General features: G+C 42.2%; 1 protein-coding gene across 3 annotated transcripts in view; it reads right to left on the reverse strand.

Annotated features, from left to right (window-relative positions):
* Nucleotides 1–20409, reverse strand: part of SEC16B (SEC16 homolog B, endoplasmic reticulum export factor) — an 84679-nt gene that overhangs the window by 11773 nt on the left and 52497 nt on the right. For all 3 annotated transcript variants that reach the window (XM_058177230.1, XM_058177229.1, XM_058177228.1), the window contains exons 19-22: nt 13760–13829; nt 12698–12964; nt 8708–8778; nt 1729–1875 (exon numbers count right to left, since the gene is read on the reverse strand). In XM_058177230.1, the coding sequence (XP_058033213.1) occupies nt 1729–1875; nt 8708–8778; nt 12698–12964; nt 13760–13829 (555 nt within the window). The remainder of the gene's footprint in view (nt 1–1728; nt 1876–8707; nt 8779–12697; nt 12965–13759; nt 13830–20409) is intronic.

Consider the following 20409-nt stretch of genomic DNA (forward strand, 5'->3'; position numbering starts at 1 on the left):
AGAGAGAGAAATCTCCGATACAATCTCAGAGAATTATGTCAGGGCTGGCGGCGGTGTGCTCTCTATCACACACAGAGAGAGAGAAAAGTTGGATCTTTCTTTCCTCCCACTCCCCACTCCCGCCCCACCCACCAGAGACCCCTGGATTCCCTCCCCAACTCTGCCTGTCTCATACAGGCACCATCTATGAGTGTCATAGGATTGGCCATGCCCACTCAGTCACATGACCACCCCCAGCCATGTCCACCAGGTCATTAGGAAGAACCTGTTGTTAAATTATTTGCATCCCACCACTGGTAGTAAAACCTTATTATTCAGGTTAATTTGCTGTATTGGCACTTTGCGATAAATAAGTGGGTTTTGGATTGCAGGTTGGGCACTCAGTCCCTAAAAGGTTCGCCATCACTGCCCTGTACCATTTCAGATAAGTGGCTGTCCAATCTCTTTTTTAAAAACCTCCAGTTTTTAAAATTGCGAGAGGAAGAGAAGCCAGGTGAGCCAGACCCACAACTTCCGAAGGCAAGCTGTTCCGCTGATTAATTAGGATGTTTCTCCTTAATTCCAGGTTGCTTGTCTCCTTAATTAGTTTCAATCCATTGTTGCTTGTCCTGCCCTCTGGTGCTTTGAAAAATAAGTTCACTCCCTCCTCTTTGTGGCAACCTCTCAAATACTGGAGGCTACAGACCATGGCCACAGATCACCAAGACCGAACTCAAGTTTTAAATTATAACATTTCTTCTTTGCGGACCCCCTGGAATGACATCAGTGTCCCCCGGGAGTCCGTGGACTGCAGGTTGGGAAGCACTGTCATATGATGTCTCTCTCTGAACCAGTGATAATTCTGGAAGAGACAGTCCTCCCTTTGAAATAACAAGTCTGTGATTTGTGAATCACTTAGACCCATGGCTATTGTTGGATAGATAATGGGAGATTATAATTAAGTGCCTTTGCTCAGCATTAGCTGGTGCATCATTTGAAGCTCTTCCTGGAGGAGACCTGGAGACCCTGACTCACGCCCTTGTCATGTCCCAGTTAGATTTTTGCAAAGCAGTCTAGACTTCAAGACTACTCAAAGACTACAACTGCTCTAACTTATCTATCTGAGAATGAGAGTCATTATTCAAAATTAAAACTGGGGCTTAGGGTCTACATTGGTCACCAGCAGGTGTCAGGTACAATTTAATATGCTGATTTTGGCTTTTAAAACCATTCATGAACATGTATTTCAAGTAGATCAAATCCATTCAGTTTCTGCTTCTTGAACGGGGACAATTAGGCTTCCTCCCTCATATAAGGACCATGGAAAAGAAGGAGACTTTGTCAATTGCATTTACTCTGTTTATCAACCTCCTTCCAGAAATTCAGGTAACAAGGTGCTATTGACCTTGTGAAAAAAATCATTTTTAAAAAAATGTATAAATACACACACATGTTAAAGCAAATAGATACATTTAAAGTAAATAAGTAAATCAATGATAAATTGATTTTCTCAGAACTGAAGCCTGCATAATACTCACTGGAATGTAATAAATGAAATATATACAGCTTATTTCTTAGTTAATATGAATTGGCTGACACAATGCAGTTATGTTTTGTATGAATTTCAGCATGGGTCAATTGTCTACAAGGATCCCATCATCTTCAAGGTAGAATAGAATATAATCCTAGAATTCACAACTGCATAATTTTCAGATAATAACACCCAAAATTTCAACAAGATTGTCTCACCTTCACTACCTCTTGCTCTGTATTCTCCACCAATTTCTTCTCCGATGTGGTTTCATCCTGGGAGGCTTCTGTGGACTGAGGTGGATCTTCTGAAAGGGTTATTGTGGAACTCTCAGAGACAGTTCGGGTCCGTGCATTGAAAACGGCCTGGCATCAAAGAGAAAACATCAGCACAAAGAAACCCTAACAGAGCAGATCCATGGAAACAACTAAACGATAGTTTTGTTTGTAGCCTAAACCCATAATTGGATTATCATCCTATTTGTAAGACAAATCATTGTTTCCATTCCTATAATCAATACTGTTAACGATGGAAAGTGGGAAATAAGTGACTTTCTCAAGCCCAATTAGAAACTTTCTCAAGGCCAACTAGAATTTAGTCTTAGTATTCAAATTTCACATATCCAATTTCATCCCAGAACTGCTGCTTTTTATAATGCATGAGTCACTAGTGGGATATAAGAAATTGGAATATCTCAATTCAGTGGACCCTAATTTTAAAAAGCAGAATCAGCAAGACAGGTGGCATATATATGAGAGCTAGTTTGGTGTAATAGTTAAAGCACTGGTCTAGAAACTGGGAGACTGTGAGTTCTTGTCCTGCCTTAGGCATGAAATGGACATTGGTCCTACCTGAATGTCCTTTCTCTGTTGGCGGGACCAGCAGCCAGGCATGGGAGTGACTCGGTCTGTATCCAATGGGATCGAGTCTGCTAGTTGAAAAGCACCTCCTCCTCCTGGTGCCTTCCAGCTTTCGGACGAGGATGATGCGGCAGACCGACGCACTGAGCTGTAAAATAGGAACTGCAAGAATATGTTATTATGCCCTCCCCCCCCCCCCGGCATATGACCATGAGAGCCCGTATGACCTCCATAGAATACAGGAACCGGGTGTTCAGGGAGGGGCTGGCTGCTGGTCCTGCCAACAGAGAAAGGACATTCAGGTAGGACCAATGTCCATTCTCCAGCAGGGCGGGACCAGCAGCCAGGCATGGGACATACCAAAGCAAGTCCTATCGGGAGGGATCCGCCCGGTCCGGGTTAGAACCCCTTTCTAGGACCCTTTGGAGAACCCTGCGGCCGAACGCCGCATCAGCAGATGCATAGGAATCGATCTTGTAATGGCGTATGAATGGATTCAGAGAAGACCATGTGGCTGCTTTGCAGATTTCTTCTAATGGAGTCTGGGTGGCCCACGCAGCTGAAGTAGCCACGCTTCTAGTTGAATGCACAGTGATGCGACTTGGAATAGGAATTCCCTGAATCTGATATGCTCTGGCAATGCATGCTTTAAGCCATCTACCGATGGTAGAGGAAGATACCTTAAGGCCGATAGTGGTAGGTTGAAAGGACACAAAGAGAGCCTCCGTCCTCCTGAGAGAGGCGGTACGCTTGATATAAATACGGAGGGCTCTCCGGACATCTAGGGTATGCCAGGACCTTTCCAGCCGGTGTACCGGATCTGGAGAAAAGTCGGGAAGAATGAGCTCTTGTGATCTATGGAACAGTGAGTTAACTTTAGGTAGGAAGGTAGGATCTAGCCGGAGGACCACCCTATCTGAGTGAAACACGCAGAGATCCGCCCTGGTGGAAAGGGCAGCAAGTTCAGAAATTCTGCGAGCTGAAGTAATGGCTACTAGAAAGGCCACCTTGTATGTCAAATATTGCAGGCCACATTCCCTCAAAGGTTCGAAGAGGCCCTTGGTGAGGGATGTTAGAACCTTCGTGAGGTCCCAAGATGGGTACCTGTGGACTACTGGAGGACAAAGGTTGGTTGTTCCCCTCAGAAATTGACGGATGAGGGGCCGGTGGGCTAGGGAGCGTTTAGCACCGCAAGTTAAAATAGAAGAGAGAGCAGCTACCTGTCGTCGAAGCGTGTTCGCTGCCAGACCTTGTTCCAATCCGTGTTGAAGGAAGATCAGGATAGTGACGTAAAAGCGGTGGTAGGGTCTATGTTCTTGCTTGAACACCAGGTGTAGAAGGTGCGCCAAGTCGAGCCGTAGATGCGAATGGTGGAACTACGACGAGACGCCTGGATGGTGTTGGCGACGTTGGCAGGTACATGTCTCTTCCTCAGGAGACTCCGCTCAAGCGCCAGGCGGTCAGCTTGAACCACTGAGGGTCCGGATGAGTCAGCTGCCCTTGGCTGAGCGAGATCTTGGTCTGAGGAAGTTTCCATGGGGGAGCCACTGAGAGAGCCACCAGGTCTGCAAACCACGGGCGCCGAGGCCAGTGTGGAGCCAGCAAGATGAGTTCCGCCTGTTCCCTCAGCATCTTCCTGATAACCTTGGGTATTGTTGGAATGGGAGGGAAGGCATAAAGGAGGCCGGGAGGCCAAGGGCTGCGCAGGGCGTCTATGCCCTCCGCCCCCTGGACTGGGTACCTGGAGAAGAACCGATCCAGTTGACGATTGTCTCGAGTGGCAAAGAGGTCTACCAGCGGGTTCCCGAAGCGGCGCGTGATCTCGAGGAACATATCCGGATTCAGCCGCCACTCCCCCTGGTCAACTGAGACTCAGCTGAGCCAGTCGGTCTGTGTGTTTGCCACCCCTGATATATGAGAGGCCCGTATGGACCTCAGGTGAGCCTCCGCCCAGAGACCCAGTTGCACTGCCTCTTGCAAGAGAGGCTGAGAGTGGGTTCCCCCTAGGCGGTTCACATGAGCCTTTGCGGCCACATTGTCCGTTAAAATTAGAATGTCTTGATTGAGAACAATGTCCTGGAACGATAGTAAGGCCAGATGAATGGCCCTGAGTTCTAACCAGTTTATGTTGTGGGTCAGGTCCCCTGGGGACCACTGACCCTGAGCCATGTTTGATCCCAGATGGGCGCCCCAGCCATGAAGACTGGCATCTGTTGTCAAGATTAGGCGTTGGGGTTCCCTGAACTCTCTGCCCTTTGACAGGGCTGGGGAGATCCACCATAGAAGGGAGTGCCTGACTTGTTCTGGAAGTTGGACAAGTATTGGTAACGTAGCTGTGTGTGCCTTTTGATAGGGGATAGGAACCACTGCAGTGTCCTGCAGTGGAGACGAGCCCAAGGTACAATGCCGATGCAGGAGACCAGTTTCCCCAAGAGTTGGGAAAGGGTCTTTAAAGGAATAAGACGGCTCTTGGTTACCCCCCTGACTAGGTTCTGTAAATTGGTGAGACGCTCCTGTGACAGATAGACCCGGCCCTCGATCGTGTCTATGATGGCCCCTAAGTGTTGGATTCGATTCGTAGGATGTAAGTGACTTTTGGCCTTGTTGATCGAGAAGCCGTGGGCTTCTAGAACCTGAATGGTTGTGGACAAATCCGCTGCCGCCAGGGTCTCTGTCCGAGATTGGATAAGGAGATCGTCCAGATAAGCTTGGATTCTGATTGGAATGGCCCGGAGATGAGCTGTGAGGGCGGCCATTAGTTTTGAGAAGACCCTGGGGGCCGAGGAGAGCCCGAATGGAAGGGCACAATATTGGTAATGGAGACCCCCGTGGCAGAAGCGGAAAAATCGTCTGTGAGCCGGAAGGATAGGAACGTGTAAGTATGCTTCCGTCAGGTCTACTGACGTGAGGAAGTCCCCCTCCCTGATGCTCTCCAAGATGGACTGGAGTGACTGCATCTTGAACCGCCTGTAGACTATGTGGCGGTTCAGAGCCTTCAAGTCAAGGATTGCTCTCCATCCCCCCAAGGGCTTTGGGACTATGAACAGTCGGGAGTAAAACCCCTGACCGTGCTGGTCTCGTGGCACCGTTTGGATGGCCTGAATTGAGAGAAGATGTTTTATGGCCGATGCCACGAGCAGCCGTTTCGTCGGGTCGCAAGATAACGGGCACCTGACGAAATGACCCGGAGGGGTGGAGAGGAATTCCAGGGAGAGACCGAACCTGATTGTCTCCCTGACCCAGGAGTCCGTGGTGGACTCCTCCCATTAGCTGGCGAAGAGCGCCAGTCTGCCCCCAATGGGAGGGACGGGCAAGCAGTCAACGTGAGCATCTGAATGGCCGACCTCTCCTCCCCCGAAAGGCCGCTTGAAGGAACCCATCTGACCTTGACCTCCCTGTCTATCCTGCCTATCCTGTCTACCCTGTCTGGGGGAGAAGGGTCTTTGGGTTCTGGAGCTTCCAAAGTTAGAATCAGTCGCCCTGAAGGGACAAAAATATGGGGTTGGCCTGGAGTCTGAACGGCGGGACATGCTTGGAAGGATCTTGCGCTTGTCCTTGGTCTCTATAAGTAAAGGATCCAAGGCTGCTCCAAAGAGTGAGATCCCCGAATAAGGGGCTGAGGCCAACCTCCATTTGTTTTTGGCATCAGCTTGCCAACGCCTAAGCCAGAGAAGGCGGCGTGAGGATACTGTGGAACCAATCGATTTGGCAGCAAATCGAGAAGCATTTAGGGTGGCATCGGCTGAGTATTCGATGGCAGCTATAATCTTGTTTAGGTCCTGATGTGACCGGGAGTCAGTGACTGGTAAACGGTCACGCAACTGTTTTAACCATAAAAGGGCAGCCCGATTAAAGAAAGAGGCCGAGGAAGAGGTCCTAACGGCCCAGGCTGCCGCCTGATGACTTTTAATCAGGGTTTGTTCGGCCCGTTTATCTTCCGGGCGAAGGGTTTCCTCTGGAGGTCCTGTGACCACAGATGGTCCTGCTAATGCAACTATTGGGGCATCAACTGTGGGATTTGCAGTAATTTAAGGAAGTTAGGTTCCAAATTATACAAGCGACGGTCCAAGGCATTAGGATTAGGACCAGTTATAGGAGTGTTCCATTGCCTATCAACTACTTCCACAAAGAGTTTAGGGGCAGGCACCTCTTCTGACTCGACCACCGGAACTGAAAACAAGTCCATGGGTGGATCAGTGGTCTCCGAGGTGGGGATTGGGGCCGGTCGGGCCACTCCCAGCCGGGTAGTGACCTTGGCCTTGTGTAACAAAGACCGAAATAGTTGTGGGTTGAAGAGACCCACAAAGGAGGGTTGGTCTGGGACCAAATCCTCATCCTCAGAGAGGTTCTCATCCCTAAGGTCCCCTTCATCCACCAGTGAGGCCCGAGATGGAGAATGAGCCTGGAAATCTTCGGCTTGAGCTGTGGAGTAGTCCTGCACCAAATCGTGACTAGTTTGGGATGCTACATATTCTGAAACCCATGAATGGGTTCTTGCCTGCCTGGAAGCAGTAATACCCCTCTGAACAGCAGCTGCAATCATTTCTGCCATAACTGCAGGGTCATTAGCCGCTGGGGCAGCTGCCTGGTGACTCACAGGCCCCATCGGAATAGTGGCTCTAGAAGGAACCTCTGCTGACTCAAGTACTGGCGGGGCTGCAGGTAAAACCTCCATTTCAGATACAGAAATAGGACAGAATAAATCAGAAGTGGGCAGAGGTTGGGATGAGTCTACAGATATATCAGGAGATAAAGTTAATGGAGCCCCAGGAGACTGCACAGGAGGCTGAACTGGTAAGGAGGTGGATTGCTGTTCCTGTATAGTATCAGCAGATTCCCTCACTGCCCTAGCAATGGCCCGATCCATAGCCTTCTGGCGTTGTAGGGCCTTCTTTTCAGAAGTCTTAGAAATAGCCTTTTGGGGCTTGGAAATGGAGGATTGAAGTGTCTCTGACCTTGTGGGTGCATGAGAGCTCGAAGCACTAGGCCCTGGGATTGGACTGGTCTGATGTTGCTTCCTTTTACTAGGCCGGACTGGAGGAACGGCGGCCATCTTGAAAGGCCTAACCGATAGTTAGGCCTCAAACCCCACGTGGACAAGGCCTGGATGCGAAGCCTATGAGCCTCTAGAGGCCCAAGCCAAGGCCTATTACAAAAATGACCTAGGACAAATTATAAATTAAATTACCATTTAAATAAAAATACAGTGGGGAAATTTTTCCATTCTCTAGGGCCTACTAGGTGATAGAGTATTTTGCCACGTGGCTAGTAAAAACCGGAGGTGGCTAAGAAGGTAATCATACTCACAGACTGAAGGCCTCAGTGGGTAGCCGGAGAGCCAGTCGAAGATCGATGCAGAGGCTCTGCTGAGCCACCCGAGCGATCGGGAATGAAGCCCGGGAGCGCCCACGAAGATCCGGTGACTGGAAAATAGGCCCATCAATGGCCTGATTAAAGAAGCCCCAGAGCTCAGGCAGGGGCAGGCTGGCCGGCCTAGACCCTTTTATGGGTAGGCCAGGGCGATCGGGAAGCACCCGGGAGCGCCCAAACGTAATTTTAATTAAAGCCGCCACGCGGCTGTGTGTTAAATTCGGCAGCCGCCGAATTTGCCAGCCACGGGGAGGCGTAATTGAGTCCTATCAGCCTCCCCGTTCTTCCAGCAGCTTCTTATGCTGTCCCCAGCGGTATCGGGCTGAATCGCCCTTCTCGCTGGGGAGGGGGAGAGCTCACCTACAATGGGAGCCTCAACCCCGACAACAGCAGCTGGGAAGGAATAAATAGGGCTGAATCGCCCTCCTAATTACTAAAAAATAAAATAAAAAATGCTTACTTTCCGATGAACTCAAAGGGAAGCAGCTCCGAAGTGCGTCTGTTCCCAATCAGATCGAGTCTGAAAGCTGGAAGGCACCAGGAGGAGGAGGTGCTTTTCAACTAGCAGACTCGATCCCATTGGATACAGACCGAGTCACTCCCATGCCTGGCTGCTGGTCCCGCCCTGCTGGAGAAAGTGGCTGATTTTGGGCCAGTCACTCTCTCTTAGTTCAACTTACCTACCAGGGTAGTTGTAGTCGGGAAAATAGGAGGAAAAAGGAGCATTAGATATGCTTGCTACCTTGAGTTATTTATAAAAGTTATAAGGGGGAATTAAAATCAAATGAATAATAATAAATGTGCCATAAGACTTATTAAAAGCTTATTAAAATTGCCCACCTGGATGGCTTTGAAACAACAATTAATTTAGGATTGCTATGTTTGCCAAAAAGAAGGGGGGGAAAGTCTTAGATCTGACTCCTGGATCCTGCCACCATCATGGACCTTCTTCTTCTCCCTCTCTCACCTGATGTTCTGGAATGTATTTCTTTGGATCACCAGGAAAATGGTCCAGCCCACAAGATTCCACGGTCTCCCCTGCAGGCCAAACAAAATTTCAGAGCACTATTCGAAATTGAGCTCCTGTAAATAGTGGAATAATATCCAAAGAACACCCTCATACCCTAGAAGCAGCTCTGGGCAACTAAAACTTCTGGCTTCTGATAAAGATACATTGCTATATATGAAAGAAGGCAGACAAAAACAGGTAAGAAACATTTTCACGTACAAACCTTCCTCATTCCAATTTTATCTGGGAGAAAAAAACACACACTTTCTGCTATGACGATTACAGCTCCTTCATTATTTTACAAAGAATGTTAAACAATGCTAATTTTTCCTCATGTATCACTGTGATAGGTATGGTTTTGTTGGCTGAGCAGGTAAAATAAACTTTCTGATAGACCTATGAGGAATTTAACATTTGGTCTAGCATTCTAATGGTATCACTGCTTACAGAAGCTTATGACATAAATTTCAAACAGACACACACACAAACGCACACACTCTCATGCAGGACGGTCCACCCTTCCATTTGACTTTCCCTGGTTTGTTTGTTTTTTCTCAGATGAAAAGCAGCACTGATATCCCATGAAACAGGAGTGCTGAAGAATTTAGAACAGAGGAGGAGAGAGCACACCCTCTCCTGGCCAAAAAAAGTCAAGGCTTTTTTTTCAACCTGTTAGAGTATTTCTGTGTTTGTTTTTAATATCTGGGCTACAAACTCAAGAGCAGAAAGGAGGAGATACTTGTCTCTTCCCTTTTCTTAATAAAATTCTGCTCTCTGAACTCCCACATTTTCATCGGTCTCTGTTTGGAGACATCCTATAAAAGAAAAATAGGATTTGGGGCCTGAGCGAGTATAATTCTAGAATACAGCTCGCCTGTTTGGAACCCTCACCACATCTCTGACATCAATACAATTGAACGTGTCCAGAAATATTTTACAAGAAGAGTTCTCCAGTCCTCTGAAAACAACAAAATACCTTATCCCACCAGACTTGAAATCCTAGGCTTAGAAAACTTGGAACTCCGTCGCCTTCGACAAGACCTAAGCTTAACTCACAGAATCATCTATTGTAATGTCCTTCCTGTTAAAGACTACTTCAGCATTAATTGCAATAATACTAGAGCAACTAATAGATTTAAACTTAATGTCAACCGCTTTAATCTAGATTGCAGAAAATATGACTTCTGTAACAGAATCATCAGTGCTTGGAATACTTTACCTGACTCTGTGGTCTCTTCCCAAAATCCTAAAAGTTTTATCCAAAAACTTTCTACTATTGACCTCACCCCATTCCTAAGAGGACCATAAGGGGCGTGCATAAGCGCACAAACGTGCCTACCGTTCCTGTCCTATTGTTTTTTCTTTTCTTCTTCCTATATATATGCTTATACCTCCTTATATTTACTCATATATGTGTTTATATACTATATAATCTTTTTGTATGATACCTACATATATTGTTGTGACAAAAATAAAGAAAGAAAGAAAATAAAATAAAGAAAGAAAATGCATATATTTCATAGCAGAACCTGGCTCTTCATTTACAATGCAGCAAAAACATCTAACCAGCGTGATTAATGTCACATCTATTTTAGCCTTCAGTTTAATGGGCTTTTAGAAAGCAGGCAAACCAAAAAAGGGTCTCATTGTTCCTTAAGCAGCTCTTTTGTTAGACATTTCCTAATCCAATCTGTGACCTGATTTCCCTACCTAATTTCTTTCTCCTAGAAGCAATCCCAAATGTCAACTGAAGAGCAAGACAAATGGTGCTGTGGAGAAAATAAGGTGTACATGGACTGGGACTATGGCACAGAGGAATTACCAGCATGTATGCCCAGTGGTAACTCTAAACTAAACTGGAGGCTTTCCATAGCTCTTAGGAGCAAAAGACACAGAAAGAGCCATCATCAGCTCAGAGATAATATCTACCTTGACCCAGAGTGCCATTTAGATCCAAGCAAGAACCTACAGGAATAGTTTGGAAATTGGCAGAATTATTGCAGTACCATCCTTGGAAATAATGAAATGGTTACCAAACAAGCACGATAATGCTGAGTAGAAGATAGAGGAGCCAAAATAAGATTATTTTTATAACAGTAGTATATTGCTGTTATTGTTGTTGTTATGTTTAATCTTAAAATCGCAGATTTACTGGGAGTGGTAAAAATTTAACAGTTCGAGTACTAACCAAGGACCTAAAAACTGTTAAGGTAGCATCTGAGTATATAGGCAGTTCCAAGTAAGGTGGGCTTTTTTTGCAAAATCAGGATATTCAGATCCAAGAAGTTGAAAATTCCCATGTATCTAGGCAGCCCTTTGGGTATTGCTCCAAGGGCTCCTATTACTATTGGTACAACTGTTGATTTCTTCCTCCATAATGGCTCAAATTGAATTTGCAAATCACACTATTTTGTTATTTTTTTCTAGCTGTTTCGCTTCAATTTGTGCATCACCTAGTATTGCAATATCAATAAACCAGACTTTTTTCTTTTCCACCATAGCAATGTCAGGCATGTTGTGGGCCAGATGTCTGTCTCTTTGGATCCAAAAGTCCCACATTATGCAGTATGAGTTCAGGGAATTAAGACACCAATAGGTTTTACAAGTTTATGGAACAGCCCCAGGATTTCAAGGATTTGCTGTAAAACAGTTGAGTAGAAAAAGACCAACTAAAGTGGAATGGAGTGATACGGGCAGGTGGATCTCTGGCCTGCATCTCTCTACTTAGATATTTCTTACTTTCCCGTCTTTAGGAGACATTTTCACCACACTATTTTTTCCCATTACACAGTCTTCAATATCACCCATCAAAACATATCATCCTTCTCTCTCAAAGAATCCATGTCTTTCCTAGCTACCCTGAAATCCAAAGGATTAGCAAATGTTCCTGTCTTTCAAAGAGCCTCTGGGATTTAACATCAAGATAAGGATTGTCTTCCTGCCTCCTGCCATTCAAGGCTTAAAAAGAAATTGTTTAATGCATAAATACAGCCTGGCACTATCAACAATATTTGCGAAAAGAGACAAGCTTGAAATTAGTTATCTGAATTGAGTTTTAAATGTAGAATTTCACTTGTCTAATTTAATTATTTCTAGATCATTACAATCAGCAGAGGGAGAATATAGTGGTTTACCAAATGTACTTAAAATTGAAATTGCTACTTAAAATTCTTTGGTTGTTTCGTGTTCTATTCTTGAATGAACAATTATTCCTCTTCTTTTGTGCCTTCCTTAAGTAGTATGTAATCCACTAATAAATAAATGTGTGTGTGTGTGTGTGTGTGTGTGTGTGTGTGTAGGTCTTGGCATTTTTGGGTCTTTTCCCGTGTAAGGTTGAGAGTATCTTGGCGACGTTTCGACGAGGTCTCACTCATCATCTTCAGGCTGGTGTTTTTGGCTTCGTGCTTCTCGAGCTCGAGAAGAATCGAGAATCTTGCCGATTCTGTCTGTGGTACCTTTTATATATGGGAGGAGGGCTTTACCGTTTTCTTGTTCTCTGTCTTGGATTTTAGTGGGGAAAAACGCCCACACAGCATGAATAAACGAGATGATACAAGACCCACACACAGCCAAGCTCCCAACCAATCAGTTCAAACCCCCACTAGCAGTTAAAAGGAAGAAACAGCAGCGATCATACATTTCTCCTACAAATAGGAAGCTATATATGTATATGTATATGTATATGTATATGTATATGTATATGTATGTATAAACACACACACACACACACACGCACATGCACATTCACACATACACATATACACTGTATTTTTCTAGATTAAATATATTTGTTTCCTTCAGTAATTTCTTCAGTCTCTACCACTAATGTCCTTGCATTCCACTAAAGGAGAATAGGAACAAACAGTAAGGATGGCCCTATAGTTCCTCACAATTAAAGTCAACTGACAGAACATGATGGGTAACTGCTGCAGAAGCACCCATTTTTACCTGATGGTTGTTTCGGATGTGAGGAAGGATCATTTGAAAGACCTCCTGGAGACAAAGTGGAATTTTGATCATTTTCTGCTGAACAAGCCTCTAAACTAGGAACTGTCCTCTTTGAAGGATGCCCATGTCCAGAATAGATATGCAGCTGTTGATCCATATCTGGTTGGTGCCCAGTTGAATTAACAGGTGACGGGTGTCTACAAGGATGATGCTCTAGATTGTCCCAGCATACCTCAGCTTGTGCAAACTCAAAATGAGGAGCCAAACCTGATAATCCAAGTTTGAATATTAGTATTATTCCCAGCTGATAGATCAGAAAAAGAGGCCAGGAACTAATTATCTTATTAAGGTTAAAAAAAAATTACACTCTTAAACGGGTTAATTTAAAAGAAAATTGGCCTTGTAACTATAATTTGTAACCATAACCATTGAAAGGTTTAAATTTCTAGAAAGCATGTCTAAGATCAGACTGCAAATGGGATTATCTCTTCCACCAATAATTTTCGGGTATGGTGCCTCTATGCAAAACTGATGAATATATTAAAAAAAGCAAACAGCTCTCTGAAAGATTTGTGAAATGTAGAAAAGAGAGGAAAAACAGAATTAGATTCCAAAAAGCAAATTCATTCTTTTCAGAAGCAACCTTCTTTATACTGCCATGCATTAGGCTACAATTCTCCTCATCTCCCCTGCCCACCCACCCCAAAAAAAGCCATGGCCAAAAGCAACTGTTTTCAGAAGGCTTTAGAAGAATCACAGTATGACTACAGTTAGGAGAAATATATAGTCTTGTGAATTTCACTATGTTTCCTTCCATTTCTCAATGGTAGCATTACGGCTTACTGATTCAATAAGATACATTCCTGGACAAATACATATGCAATTACAACTGCAGACTTTCAATCTAAATCCCCTTTTCCAAGTGGCATGTATACTTGAAACCAACTCAATTCCCAAATGTTTCAAATCAAACTTGAAAGAGTTTAGTTTGGTTTAATCTGATGCATTTTAGAATACACCTTCTGGGTATACCTGACACAATTTGTTATTTTGTTCTTTTACCTGATATTGATCCATTGCCTCTGAAAACCTCTGGCTGGGTGGATGTGGTGTTGGGAAACCCTCTTTGATCCTTAAATTAGATATGAGAGAAAACACACATAAAATCCAAATCCTGATAATGGTATAAGCTCTGGGGCACCAGTTAAACAAGCACAAAACAGAAATCCATAAAACCCTCAATTGTAACAAGTCAGAATAACATATTTACCCTATCTTTATGTTTATTTAGTTACTTATTCATTCTAGGTATATGACTGCCTGCTTGCCAAGTAACTCACCAAGCTAATATAGGTTAAAACATTAAATGCAAAGAAAATATAAAGAATAAGTCATTGGAAAATAAAATAAAATAAAAACAAAAACACACTGCACTAGGAATTAGACACAAAACATTAATAATTTAAATTTCCTACCACTGAGTTAGGAAACAGAGCACTAAATAGCACCTGGGGATTATTCTACCCCATTTATGGGTATTAGTCTACTCCATACATGGTTCCTATTTCTAGCTATATAAAGGAGTTTCTACTTGTATTGGCTTTTGAATTACTTTGCCTCTACAGTCATGAGTTTCCTATTTGAAGACTAGGAACCTGAATCTGATGATAAAGGTTAAACATTGACAACCTTTGATATTAATTCAAATTCTGAATTTTGGGCTGCTGGCAAACATCCAGTTTAACCATGTTTCTGGAAATCCCTGAAAATAAAAATGTTGCTGCTTTTTAAAATTAATCTGTTATCACTCCACTACCACCTCTGGAGCAATGGCAGTTTATAAATCTTATGAACAAATGAAATAAGTAAGTAAATTACTTATTATTTATTTTATTTTACCGATTTACCTATTTACTTCAGTTATATAAAATAAATAGGATATTGTTTTCCAATGGCTTGTTCTGACCTTCTTTTTGATCATCTAATTTGATGCACCTTTGAGATCCTGGGAAACCAATGCCATGCAGGTTAGGACTAATTTTATTATAAGTATATGTACAACATGGTGTGTATGTGTACGTACATTAGAAATTCATTTTGCAGCTTAGACCACTTTTCCTCCACTAGGTTTATAAATAGTGATGGCAGCTCTATTATGAGCAAAGTTGTATTTCTCCAAACAATTCAAAACACTGCATGCACAGATGCATATCTACATTCTTTATTGCAATCACTGATCCAGATACATTAACAAATAAAAGCATCTAAAAGCAATCATCAATTTCTTCTGAAAGTTTTAGTAAATTCGGATCACAAATTATAGCAGATGCCAAAATAAAATATAGAATAGAATAGAATAGAATTTTTTTATTGGCCAAGTGTGATTGGACACACAAGGAATTTGTCTTGGTGCATATGCTCTCAGTGTACATAAAAGAAAAGATACGTTCATCAAGGTACAACATTTACAACACAATTGATGATCAATATATCAATATAAATCATAAGGATTGCCAGCAACAAGTTATAGTCATACAGTCATAAGTGGAAAGAGATTGGTGATGGGAACTATGAAACGATTAATAGTAGTGCAGATTCAGTAAATAGTCTGACAGTGTTGAGGGAATTATTTGTTTAGCAGAGTGATGGCCTTCGGGAAAAAACTGTTCTTGTGTCTAGTTGTTCTGGTGTGCAGTGCTCTATAGCGTCGTTTTGAGGGTAGGAGTTGAAACAGTTTATGTCCAGGATGCGAGGGATCTGCAAATATTTTCACGGCTCTCTTCTTGATTCGTGCAGTATACAGGTCCTCAATGGAAGGCAAGTTGGTAGCAATTATTTTTTCTATATATTTTTTATATCTGCCACTATATATTCAATATGAATATATATATATATATATATATATTCAATATATATTCAATATTTCAAGGACAAGACTCTGGCATCTCATTGGTACCCAAGCAAATTTAAATATTTGCAACTTATCAGCGAATCCAATTCCTTCTAGTCTGTATATAGCTCTAAGAATTCCACATTCCCATGAAATCTTGCCTTCAGTTTGGGCATATTGTGTTTCTCAATCTGTGAATGTTTTAGAAAAGGCTTTTGAGTTCAGCTCCCCTTTAAGTTTTTGGAGCATTCCTCCTCCTCCTATTTCATAGCTCTTGTTGTTGTGCATTATAATAATAGGATGCTGGTTGACATTGTAGAATACCAATAACAGGGTTTCGGTTAAGAGATGCTTGACACATCTAAAAGCTTTATCTTGCATCTGTCCCACCATCAAATGGTATATTTTGACCAGTATAGTTGAAGTTAGTTTGATAAAATCTTCGCTCAAATGTAAAAAAAATTAAAATACTGCACCATGCCCCCAATCTTGTTAATTCTATTAAAGATAGTAGAGGAGTTTATTCTTAAAATAGCTTCCACTTTATTTGGATGTGGGCTCATTTCATATTCATTTCTGCAATGTCCCAGATATGTAAACTCTTCAAAGCATCAGAGGTATTTACATTATGTTTGTTCTATTTGAAAATTACAGCTTTTACTGGACCTGAAAGTTTGGGCAATCTCAGTCAAGTCCATTGACTTAGGTTTCTAGACTAAGTTGCCATTCCTGAAAATCAAAATATCTTCCAAGTGCTGTAGATGTTTTCCATTGTAACAACCCAAGAGACCTAAAAAGTCCTGTTTGTCTTTTAAAGAAAATTCTACCAAATGATATAATTCAACCTAAAATGACCCTAATCTACTGACAGGCTTTCGCAAATCATGGAAGAATGCTGTTTCTATTGAGAAGAATGTGTTTCTCTCTGTTTATTACTTTGTACAGTTTTTTTAAGCTCTAAGTACATACAAACTCTGCCAGTCTTCTTGGCATGCATTAGTTTCCTACAATCATTTAGTTACTCCACACTGAACCCTCTTTTCCAGTTCTGCTTTTAGTTTAGCAGCAACTTTGGTATCGTTCTGGCCAGATGAATTGCCTAGGCAAGAACTCTTTCTTTAAACTGCAGTTTATTGAAAGAATATTTATGGTTTCTTTCTCCTTGCAAGACTCTATGCTGTTTTTCCTCATAAACATACTATGTCTATTTCAACAGAAGCTTCTTTGTCCATTTACATTCTTTGCCTCTGTGCTGGTTACTAACTATAAAATACTCCTAGGAAGCCTAATTTCTTGCTGCCAAAGATGTTGTAGTCAGTTGGAGACAATGCACGCCGTAAGCTTTTTAGACAACTTCTGAAAACCCATTTTTTTTTAGTTTTTATATCAGTTTTAAACACACTGCACAGCTGTTGGTCTCTAAGACACTTCTCATGATTTGGCAGAATCATCAAGCTTGCAACTGGTTCTCCCAAAAAAATTCCTCATTATATTTTGCATGTATTCTCACTTTAGAATGCAGCTGTGACCTCTTTATCTATATTTGTAACATTCCGCAATTTAACATGACATTCTAAATGACCCCTGTGTGTGTCCCTTCCCACAAGTATTTCTAAAGCCCTTCAGTTAAGTTACTGTAGGTTCTTGTGATAGTGGAATAAAGTTTGTCAAACCAGACTTTTTGTCTACTTTCCTTCTGTAACAGGATAGGGCACAGGGTGGGCAACGTCCCCTATAATAAGAATGGGCAACTTTTAGGGATGTATCAAGCCTTATACGTTTATATACACTATAAAGGTGATTTACTCCAGGATTGATTATGAAAGTTTGGGAAGAAAGAGTTTAAGAGATGAACCCTCCAAAACCAGTTTTAAATCTTTCCAGAATTCCCTTTTCAAACCCCTTTATTAAAAATAAGATATGAATAGTTTGGCCCCAGTAGTCTTGGGACCAGAAAAGATTGCTGAAAGACCTAGCCAAGCAAAAAAATTTGCTGCGTAGATTTGTTTGGTTGGCTATGCTTTTTAGAAAATTTCTACCGGCCTCTTTAATAATCTTGCTCTTGAATAGCTCCAAGCTTCTTCAATTTGCACATCCCTTATTAAAATTAAAACAGTTCCAGTACAGCCTTGTGAGCTACCCAGAGTCACAAATGGAATGTGAGATGGGTGGTCGTATAAATTGAACACATAAATAAGCAAATAATAAAGTTCATAATGCCTAGAACTAATCATTCTGAGGCAGGTAGTTTCATTTCTGCAATCTTCAAACGTATCCATTTTCTTATGCAGCCATCTTAAATCTAAATATTCTAGGTTTGTCAGTATCAAAGTGTGGTGTAAATATCAGGAATACAAGATGGTACCTGCTCTGGTGTCCTCAGGTATGGGAGGCCTGTCCAACTGCACCTTGCTACCCCATTCCTTGTTCTACCCCTTTAAGTAACCTGATTGTGGAACATAGGGCTCTCATGATTAAGCTGCAAAAACCCAGAGAACCCACTAGAGCAGGGGTCTCCAACCTTGGCCACTTTAATCTTGTGGACTTCAACTCCCAGAATTCCTCAGCCAGCTTTGCTGGCTGAGGAATTCTGGGAGTTTAAGTCCACAAGTCTTAAAGTGACCAAGGTTGGAGACCCCTGCACTAGAGAACAACAATGAATTTGAGTTTTTGATATCACTTTGCTGCCATGTGCAATTTGGATTTTTACAGCCCAAACTGTAAAATAATATACAAATGGATGAAGACTATTGCTTAACATAGTGTAAGCTGCCCTGAGTCTTCGGAGAAGGGCGGGATATAAATGCAAATTAAAAAAAACATGATAGCCCAAACAAAGACTCTACCTGGAAACATGCCAGAAGAGCAGCACAGAGGAGTAATAGAAATGTCAGGCTGAAACTGATCAGTCCAGTCCTCTGCAATGTGCAGGAAAACCAGTCACCCTCCTCATGAGAGATCTTGAAAACTGCCAGAAACAGAGAATCTTCACCTTTATACGGATATCCTCAGTGGTGGGATTCAGCCAGTTCGCACCACTTCGGGAGAACCGGTTGTTACCTTTCTGAGCAGTGTGGTGAACTGGTTGTTGGAAGAAATAATTCGAGCAGAGAACCAGTTGTTATATTATTTGAATTCCACCACTGGAGATCCTTCTACTTATTTTACCACTAGGAAGCTTTTCTTTACATTTAAATGAAATTTAGAGAGGGAGGGGAGAAGTCTTGGAAGTGCTAGTGTTGCTGCTATTCCTGCCACCTTCTCCATGGCCACTCCTGAGCCTTGGAAGCTATATTTGCTTCTTCATCAATCAGTATTAGCTGCTCCCTTTCTTTTCTCACCCTTCCCTTTCTTCCTGACTGTGGTGAAACAATGGGAGAGAAAACAGGCAAATCTAAATAATGGATAGATGTGACCAAAAAAAAGAGATACGGAAACCAAAAAAAAGAGATTTGTCTTTAGATCCAGAAAGTTATGCCTATACCCCTGGCAAATAAAAGCTGTCTTGTGGATCTCTTGGGCACCCAAAGTTCATCAAATTTTCTCAAGGGAAACTAACCACCTTACTAGCAGTAGCAGAAAAGCTCAGACATTTAAAAATCTGCACCATCTGGGCTTCCATATCATAAATGGTAGTGCACATCTAATTTTATCCTTCTCTTGCATTCTGGTTGATGGCCATTCTGGAACCTGTTTCCAAACAGCTATTAAAATCAAATCCATCTGCAAATTACAGGACTTCACATGACTGAAGAGCTATTTATGCTGAGAAGCCTGTATCACTGCAGAATGGCTAAGAGTTCCAACTCCTATTTTTCTTTTCATATTATAAAAGCCTGAAACTTTTAGTTAAACAATTCTTTAGCTGATTTATTTTTAAATAAATATATAAATTGCTTCTCTCTCCAACTAACTCTGCCTCTGCTTTTCTTGGGAGAGGTTCTTCCTTATCTCAAATATAAAAAAATGACTCCTCCTTCTCTGTCCATGTGTCTATGACAATCTGAACCACTATCAAAATAATTAGGGTTAGGGTTAGGATTAGATTTCACACCAGGCAGGGCAATAAATCTTAGTTCACCAGAAATCTAATCCCATATTCAGGAGCAGGAAGTTATTTACAGAAGAAGTTTCATAGACAGATGGCTAGATAAATTACTTTATTGTAGTCAGGTTACAACACAGAAATTAATCAGGCTTGGTTTGCCTATGTGTGTTTCAAAGTATTAATTAAGTCTGGTTCCACTTGACTTTTTTTCTATATATCTAGTGTGTATCTATTCCAGGATTTAAATTTTACATCTTTTCCTCCTGCCTTTTTAAGTCAGTGGAAATTTTGTCATCCTCTTCCTAGCCTTGAGAATGAAGGACACATATTAAATGTTGACATAACAATTCTGACTGGCCCGAGAATCAGGAAGTTCCCGCCTCCTCAGCTTCAGTCCTTATAAAGATTGAAAAAAGAGTTAGTCCTTTGAGTTGAACTAGATTCCTGGTGACTAAATGGACCCATCCATGAGGTTTTTTGGCAACAATATAAAAGCAGTTTGCCACTTTGACTATTATCTCTAACCTACAGTCCTGAGACTTTCTGGCTGGCTCCCATCAAAGTATTAATTAAGTCTGGTTCCACTTGACTTTTTTTTTAATCAGTCAGTCAGCTAGATATTGTGGTATGTAGATTCAATTTAAAAAAATACCCTAAATTCCAACTCTGCCTGCCCCAGAATACTGAAGTCTAGCTCAGTTTAAAACTAATACATTAAATGAATGACAATTAAATAGAAAACGGAAAACTTATAAAGAAAACACAGTGGCTGCA

This window comes from Ahaetulla prasina, chromosome 3 (assembly GCF_028640845.1).
Source record: "Ahaetulla prasina isolate Xishuangbanna chromosome 3, ASM2864084v1, whole genome shotgun sequence".
In the NCBI taxonomy this organism is placed as follows: Eukaryota; Metazoa; Chordata; class Lepidosauria; order Squamata; family Colubridae; genus Ahaetulla; species Ahaetulla prasina.